This window comes from Castanea sativa, chromosome 10, assembly GCF_040712315.1.
Source record: "Castanea sativa cultivar Marrone di Chiusa Pesio chromosome 10, ASM4071231v1".
Taxonomy (NCBI): domain Eukaryota; kingdom Viridiplantae; phylum Streptophyta; class Magnoliopsida; order Fagales; family Fagaceae; genus Castanea; species Castanea sativa.
The window spans coordinates 11267057-11276197 of NC_134022.1; the positions used below are offsets into that span (position 1 = coordinate 11267057).

The 9141-nt window shown below is 34.2% G+C and overlaps 1 protein-coding gene across 2 annotated transcripts; it reads left to right on the forward strand.

Moving 5' to 3' along the window:
• Positions 1-5062: 5062 nt before the first annotated feature.
• LOC142613147 (autophagy-related protein 8f) lies at positions 5063-9137 on the forward strand. Of its 2 annotated transcripts, none has more exons than XM_075785361.1 (6): positions 5063-5218; positions 5885-5932; positions 6050-6105; positions 7198-7250; positions 8615-8733; positions 8836-9137. In XM_075785361.1, exons 2-6 carry the CDS (start codon positions 5896-5898, stop codon positions 8937-8939), a joined length of 369 nt encoding a protein of 122 aa, XP_075641476.1. In that variant the 5' UTR covers positions 5063-5218; positions 5885-5895; the 3' UTR covers positions 8940-9137. The 2 variants fall into 2 exon arrangements, with proteins under 2 accessions (XP_075641476.1, XP_075641477.1); XM_075785362.1 differs by having other exon boundaries at positions 5074-5218; positions 5891-5932.
• Positions 9138-9141: the final 4 nt, after the last annotated feature.

Below are 9141 nucleotides of genomic sequence, written 5' to 3' on the forward strand. Positions count from 1 at the left end.
TGATGGCTTGAGTCCCTTCCTTAAGCAAAATTTGATGCTTATGGCCTCTTAAGGGTGGTAGACCTAATGGAATAGCAAAGACTACACTAAATTCAGTCAAAAGGTCTTCAATCTCTGGCTGAATCTGTTCTGGAATTGAAGAAGAAATTGGAGAGATAACTTGGAGACACAACCCCCTCTTGACTACAAGTTTAAAGAACTTCATAGAGTCCTAAAAGTTAAGACCAGAGGGTTGTAAACCCTTGAGCAAAACTGGCTTTCCATTGAGAACAAATTCCATAGTAAGGTGCTGGAAATCCCATTGAACTAATCCCAAAGTATATAGCCATTGGGTGCCTAATACAACATCATACCCTCCCAAGAACAAAACATTGAGATCCATAAGGAATGTCTACCCTTGGAGTTTAAGCTGGACTACATTACAAGCATCCTTGGTCTACACCAATGCCCCATTGGCAATCTTAACCTCAAAGCTATCTTCAACAACTATGAGAAGTCTCAGCAGCATCCAAATGGAGGTGTCCAAGAAGTTGTGAGTGTTACCCCGTATCAATTAAGATCACCAATTCTTGATGATTTATTCTTCCAAGTACTCTCATGGTGCCTGAGGATGGACTGCCTAACAAAGCATACCATGTAATCTCAGCAGTAGAATTAATCAAGTCAGAAGATACCTCAGAACTAGTGCACTTCTCCACTTGCATCTCCTCTGAACAACCTCTACTTCATGCACAAAATCTTGCACTCCTTCCATCATAAAGAACTTTGGAGTCTTGCACTTGTGACCAGCAACCCACTTCTCATCACAAAAAAAACACAGTCCTTTCCTTCTTTTTTCATCAATCTAAGCAGCTGGGACCTTCTGAAATGGTGGTTTAGAGAACTTGAAGTTAGTCTTGGGAGGTGGAGGACCAAGAATTGAAGGTCTTGCTACTTGAGCTTCACCCCATGACTTAGTAACTTTCTTGCTAGCATTGAGGTACTCTTCTTGAATTTTAGCCAATCCAAAGGCAACACCAAGATTTGGAGGTTGAACATCTTCACAGGAAGCCTAATCTCTTCCTTCAAGCCACTTAAGAAACAAGAGAGCTTATGCTTGTCTGGAAGTTCCTTAATACAATTGGATAAGGCTTCAAATTGCCCTTTGTAATGAGCTACTGAGCTGACCTGCCTCAATTTTGACAAAGCTTTGAAGGGGTCATCATAGGCTGAAGTGCCAAACCTGATATGCAAGACCCTGATGAATGCATCCCAGCTAGTGAATTGACCTGCATCTTCAGCATCCTGAAACCATATCAAAGCCTCCTCCTCCATGTGGTAAGAAGCCAACAAGATCCTCTGATTCAATGGTATATTGTACAATTGGAAAAATTGTTGAGCTTTGTACACCCAACCTGAAGGATTTTTCCCTTTAAATCTTAGAAATTCAAGCTTTACGGTCCTAGTGGTTAAAACTGACTCTTGGTGTGCTTGCACTCTTGGAGACACAGCCCTTATTGGAGAATTTGGTCTAGCTTGTCATTTGCTCCCAGCTTCAAAGAAGGTTTGAACTATCTCTGATAAGGTTTGTAACATGGTTGTCATGGCATCCATCTTCTGGTGCAAGACTTAGAATTCATTGTCATGTTGCTCTGTAGTCTTAGATAGAGCATTAAACCTTTCTGTGGGGGCAGCTATGGATCGAGTTTCTGTCATGGCTACAAAAATGGGCTCTGATACCAATTGATAAGATTCTAGTTTAGTGGAAGAAAGGGAAGAAGAATTGAAATTTGGAACAAGAACAAAGTAGAGAGAAAGAATAAGGAAGAAACAATGGAATTCTTATCTGCATGAGCTTTACAATTCTTACCTTCTCCTTATAAGCACTACCCACATAACAAACTAACTACCTACTTGACACCTGGCCTAACCAACTAACAACCCACAGCAACAGTACAATAGAAGTACAATTCATCTGCAATACAGTCTAGTCACAGCACACTCCCCCGCACCCACATGCGGGCACACACACACCCCTCTGCAACAACACACACAGCAGTTGTGCACACACACACGCACACTCCCTGCACACCCTTACACACATAGTTGTCACACCTACACACGCACACCCTTGCAGTAACATACGCACCACTTGTGCACACCCTTACACCTACTTGCAAATATCTGCAAATATCAAGCCTACAATCATCATAATGCCTATTTACAGATATCTACAAATATCCACATATGCCACACATGCAGACCTTTACAAATATCTGCAAATATCAAGCCTACAATTGTCACACTGTCACACTACGATAGCTATCATCCCATCTCTTCTTCGAGTTGGGGAAAACGCGCATGGGGTAGGAGTGGAACATATTGAGTTTGGAATGGGTTGGAGATGTTTTACTAATCTAATGAGAGTGGTAAGATAAAAATGAAGCATAAAGAGAAATGATGATTATGAAACAAGTATTTTGGAAATGATAATATAATATGTATAAAATAAATTATAACTTCGATATGTTTAGAAAAGATTAAATTATATGTACAAATAATTTAAATGCATATTGAATAAAATATGTATATATACATTCAGGGTGGGGAGAGCAAAACTCATCATTATCCCATCTCCCATTTGGGGTAGGGGAAATTTTTATGGGATGAAATAGGGTAGGGCAAGTCAAGTGGGTAGATATTTTTGAAGAACAATAAAAGGAACACCATATATCCTCTTTGGTTGAATTGAGCATTGCTCCTTGGTGCAAGCCTCCCCTGATACACACAATAATCAAAGGGTGTACAAACATCCAGTCACTCAGAAGACATCCCCCATTCTACTAAACAAATCCACCATGGATTTACTATTGAGATTGGATCTAGGGCCAACTCAATGTATTTTAGGACTAAGGCGACACTTTGAAGTGGGGACTTCTCTTCTTTTTAAATATTAATTGAATAATATTTATATTTTGATATTTTTTATTTAAAAATATTTCTTTCTTACTTTTTGAAAGGGAAAATTACTACTAATTATGTTTTTGTATACATGTTCAATTAGTAATATGACTAATCCACTTAATCTTTATTTTGAGATAGTTGATCTTAAATATAATTTTATCAATCATAATTTGGAAAGCTCCTTTCTGTAGACACAACTATAACATGTATTGTTAGTAATATTCTGTAAGCGATACATGCATTAGAAATAGAATCTAGTCTTTTATATAATTTAATACATTAACTGGAATATTTTCATCTCTTTTGTGAGACTTCTTTTAACAAATTTTAATTTTGAAAATAAATCTAAATCATTTGTATCGGAATAAATATCATAATTGAGATACTAGTTGCCTCTCTTGGCAATGTTGAACTTTAGATATTGAATATTGAATTTCAATAATGAATTTGTATGAAAAACTATTTATTCTGATTTTAATTTTAATAAAAAGAGAAATGAAGAGTATATTCACCTTTAAAGTGTTTGGGAGATTGAACACTCTTAAACTACCACAAACAGAGTAAAATGCATTAACAGAAAGCATGACATTCAAAAAGATGATTTAAAAAATAAAAAAAAATTTATTCATTAAAATTTTTGAGTCTTGATTACAAATTTTGAATTGTAGGATAAATAGACAATACATCTATTGGTCAATATAAGAGATTTGAAATTTTCTTTTCCCAAGTGACACTACAAAAAACAAGTTTTTAAGCAGCGTTTTTGTAAAACGTAGCTACAGGGTGAGCTTTGATCCACATTTGAGTAAAACGCAGCTCCACCTTGGACGTATAGCTGCATTTGAAAAACGCGGCTATAGACCTCACCTGAAGCTGCATTTTGTGCTATTTAGGCTGCGTTTTATGGGTAGGACTTAAGCCGCGTTTTTAAAAACGCGGCTCCCTACCCCATTTTTCCCTACCTGAAGCTGCGTTTTGTGCTATTTTTTCCTTCAATAAAAATAAAAATATAAAAATCAGGGCCGTCATGAGAGCCTTGATTTTTATATTTATATTTTTATTACTATACTATGAGACAAATATATATAATATATTATATTGAACTAGCCTTTGACTATGAGCACACATGTAAAGAGAAAAAAATTCTAAATTTTAGGAGTTACGTTTTTTAATTCAAAATGAAGTTTGTTATTTGATATTTATGACCTTATTTCTAAATGAAGTTACTCTTTATTAATGAGGGTATTTTTAAACCACATGAAAGTCGAGTTGAAAAATGAGAATCCTCTTATATATAGAGTATAGATAATATAAAGTAACTTTTTAATTTGAGGGTATTCAGCCATTGCTTTGGTAACTAGGTCCTTCAAGATCATTCATGGCAAATTTAAGTCATTAGGTCCCTTAGAATTGTTCGTGTTTGCCATTTGCACGACAAGCCCCATGATTAGTTCGGGCCAAAAAAAAAAAAAATTCACGAACGCAATTATTAATTAATAGTAATTCTCTTTAACTAGTAAAATATTTGAATGAAAACGTACTAGATAATCTAGCTGATAAATTAAAAAAAAAAAATTTGAAATAGAGATCAGCCGTAGAATCCTTTTGTGGAGTAGCCCAATCAAAACAAAACCCAAAAAAGAAAAAAGAAGCACAACTTTGAGTGAAGTGGGCTCAACTTCAAATCCTAAGAATTGGCCTGTTAATACTGTCCTTATGTTGATAAAGGGTTCGAGGAATATTCTAATTATTCCATGTGCAAGTACTTTCTTGTGTTCGAGCTTCTGTAGTATTTATCTGATATAGCTAATAGCTTGTGTCAATAGCACATTAACACTAAAGTCGGTTCAACCTCTATGAACGGTTCTTATTGCTTTGACGATAATAGCAATAAAACCTAACCCTTCGATGTACCATTGATGTGCAATCAAATTGATTGCCCCTATTCAATCATAAAGTACAACAAAATCAACGGTTCAAATATATTCATAATAATCTAATAAAATATTTCTCAATAATCTTTTTCCCCACGTCTGTAAAGACCTATGAGCAACCACATTGTAACTTTCTCACTTATTTTATTAATTAATTAAGTATTAATGAATTGGCTATCAAGTATAGGATAATATTAGAGCAGTAGAATAATAAATAGTTGAAACACTAAAGCAAAAGCCGTGTCTGTTTCAATTTGTTTAACCAAACAAAACCCACGAGCTTCATTCAGTTCTGATCAGAAAAAGAGAAACCTCTTTCTTTTTCGGTTCATCTTCAAGAGGTTTTTTCTCTTGCTTTTCTTTCTTTTAATAAATTTTTATACTTTCTGTTTATTAATCAATTAATCGAGCCTTCCAGTAAACACACAGGCCCTGAAATTGTTTTTCGTCTTTTTTTTTTAATAATATAATTCTATTTCGATTCTTTTTAAATTTTGTGAATAAATTTTGTTTTCCCTTCTGGGGGTATTTGATTTTGATAGAGCTTGTTGTATTCTATGTTTTTGATTGTTCAAAAGAATTTATGTTGCGCTTTTATTTAGGTTTATAATTAAATAAAAAAAATTGGGTCTTTATTGTTTATATCCCAGATACTTAAAAATATATAGATTTTTATTTTTGTTCAAAGTTTTGTGGGTATACGATATTGACAAAGCTAGTTCAATTTGAAATTAATTTTTGTTAATAATGAATTTGTGTACTACTTTTTAGGTTTTATGCTTTTACAAGGTTTCAATTAAATTCATGTTCTTGTTGTCATTGGTCTTATTATTCATGATTGTTTATGTCTGCAAGAAACTTAGAATACAGATTATGCTGTGTCGAGTATAGTTTTGGGTTTGATCAATGCACTGTTATTATGGCTCTTAATTAGTTGTTTGAGGAGTAATTTTCCGTTTAATGAGTGAGTGAATAGCGAAAAGAATTTACTTAATTTTGGATTTTAGTTGCAGGAGACATGGCAAAGAGTTACTTCAAGCAAGAGCATGATCTTGGTACGTAGTATTATTTGTAGTTTGAAATTCGAGTTAATTTCTGATTGTTACTTTGTTGTGTATGGAAAGGTGGATAATGTATTGAACTCATGAATATGTGATTACTTTTGTCTTCAGAGAAGAGACGCGCAGAGGCCGCCAGGATTAGGGAGAAATACCCAGATAGGATTCCGGTGAGCAATAATTGTTACTTTTTAAGCTTAATTATATATTGGCAATTCTGGTTTGTAATGAGAATACTGAATTCATTGTGGTATAGCTACACACATATGTTGGTTGCCTATTATGAAGTTTATTTTGTATTCAGCCTATATTATGACTATACTAGGTCATGAATGGGAGCAATGTAAACTGAGAAGCACATCTAGATTTCAAGATTCTTGTATGAATGTATTTGAGGCTATTAGGGTTACAGACATTTAAATTGGTGATGTATAAAGCCGTGAACAATAACTTCTAGCAAGGAGCACCTGCTTGGGACTACAAATAATTATCAAAATGGTAGCCAAATGCTCATGTATAATACAGCCTTTTCTGTTTGGTTTTGGAGTGATTGCTGATTCCTGTGTCGACCATAGATGACTTAATTATTTCTCTTTTGTTTTATATCTGGGTAGAGTCATATTTATGTCTATGTTTGTTGATCATCCTTGGCACATATCCTTAATATTTTTCCTTTTTTCTAGTGCTTGTGTGAATACCTTATCAAAGTTCTATATCTAAACTTTCTATTGACATATAGGTCTTTTACAGTGAAGGTCTTTTACTTTTCTATTGCATGCATTGTATATAGTGTCTGACATGTGATGGAGAAACAGAATAGTTATTGAAAAAGCATGATGATATTTGGGGAAAAAAGAAGCCGATACTGAATCTTTGTATGAAATTAAAGATTTTTAGGTTTTGTAATATGCTTTTTTCAATCTTTATATTTGCTTGATTTTACTTGGAAAGTTTCTATAATGCAATTTAGATCCTAATGTTTAGTTGCAATATATTGGTAGAGAAATTTTGAGGAAGAAAGTTTGTGAGATGTTAAACCCAAAGTGTTACAATGTCATAGTCTAGAAATCGAATCATGTAGTACTGATAATTTGGTTGTGTGACTGTCTTCAATCAAGTACATGGCTTTATTATACTTTTTTTTTTTTGGAAGATGAATGCTGCACTGACTATTTTAGATGATTATAATATGTTGAATCAGCATTCTACCCTTTTGGTTTTCTAACCTGATTTTTCTGAAATCTTGCTTGTATAATTTTAAGGTTATTGTGGAGAGGGCAGAGAGAAGTGATATCCCAAGCATTGATAAGAAAAAGTAAGTAAATTCCTACTATTAGTTTTGGAATCTCTTGTTACATTCCCTGCTTTCTTTTCCTATGTCTATGATCTGGATTTAGTTTAATTAAACCTAGAAAAGTTATATCCGTCAGTGTTTCGAACAGAACTTATGTAGAATTGTTCTTAACAGGCATCACTAGGGGAAGATAAGTAATGCATTGTCCTCTACTAATGGCTCTGGGTTTTAGGCCTCTCTCCCTCTTTGGTGTAGATAGTTCATTAATTTTCTTTCAGATAAAGAGCCATTCGGTTTTGCACTCACACACACACGCACAAAAGCAGACATACTTCATAGAACTTGTTTAAGACTGAAAAGAAAATTTTATTTAATGTGATGGTCATTGATGATGTACATCTCATGGTTAAAAGAAGCAATTTAAAAGAACGGTATTTTGATGATATAACAATTTACTTTCAACTTGTGGTTGACATGATCACTTGCAAGTAAAATATTCCATCACCAATGCTTTGTGCTTCTTAACAATTCCTAGATTATTAATGATCCTGTGAGAAGCAACGATACTGATACAATTATTATTGTATTTAGTATACTTGCCATATTCTGTATTATCCTGTAATGGCACCTGGCCGGCGTCACAGGTAAATAGAATTTGGCATTGGTCTAATTAAATTTAAGCATCACATCTTCAGTCCTGATTTCCCCCTCCCCCACTATCTACCTAAGGAAAAAAAAAAATCATCCAGTGTAAAGAATCATTCTTTGTTCGTATTTTGACACCAAATTTTCTGTTGCTAATAAAACAATAAAAGATCCTAGCTGTCTCATAATAAGGTACAAATGTAACACCCTTCATTTGCTTACTTGGTCTTCACTTCTTACTTCTTGTAAAGGTTCAATAATCACAGGATTGTAACCTTTTGGAAGACTGCTTCTTTATGTATATTGTAGCCCATAAGGCGGGAAAGCAATAGTAGGACCTTCGATGGTGTAGAATGCCCTGTTCATGTAATTAAAAAGTCTTTGTTACCTTCTTGATATGAGTGGATGATCGTTTAGGAAACATCCCTATCATATCTTTTTGGGACTTCTTATTCTTTGAATCTTGGTTTGTAATTTTTAAACAAGTTGTTTCTCTCAATGTGTTCCGGCTAGTTCTTTACCAAAAACTGTTATTATCGATCAAATTTGTTTTTGAAAAGTCCAATTCCAAGTCCCAGTGTTGTTTTCTGTGTAATCATGGTCCTTCAGTATATTATACCTACCCTTATGTTTAATATTTTGTTGTGCTCATTCTCAAAAAAATAATAATAATAATAAATAAATAAATTTGTTGTGCTTATTTTTTCTTCCCCGCCATAGACTAATTTAGCAGATTTCAGGTACCTTGTTCCAGCTGATCTGACAGTGGGACAATTTGTCTATGTCATCCGCAAAAGGATTAAACTGAGTGCAGAAAAGGCAATATTTATATTTGTAGACAATGTCCTTCCACCAACAGGTAAAACTTGCTGCTAATATGATCATCCACGAGATACATGCTCTATATGGGCCTTTTGATTTGAGACAGCTCACTAAATGTGGTTTTGTCTGGTTTCTGCAGGCGCAATCATGTCTGCTATATATGAGGAGAAGAAGGATGAAGATGGGTTTCTCTATGTTACTTACAGCGGTGAAAACACATTTGGGCTTCAGATTCCACTGTAGTCGTTGATTTCATAAAATGTTCTTTCTTTAAAGTTTCACCATATCTAATTTCTGTGGTGCATCTTATTTTCCTCGCTCAGGATGATGTCATTATTGTGCCTATATAAGGGTATATATATGTACAGGTTAAAACTAAGAACCAGTTTGAACTTCAAAACTTTCTGCTTCTCGCTTTCAATAATCATGCTCTTTGATCCCTGTT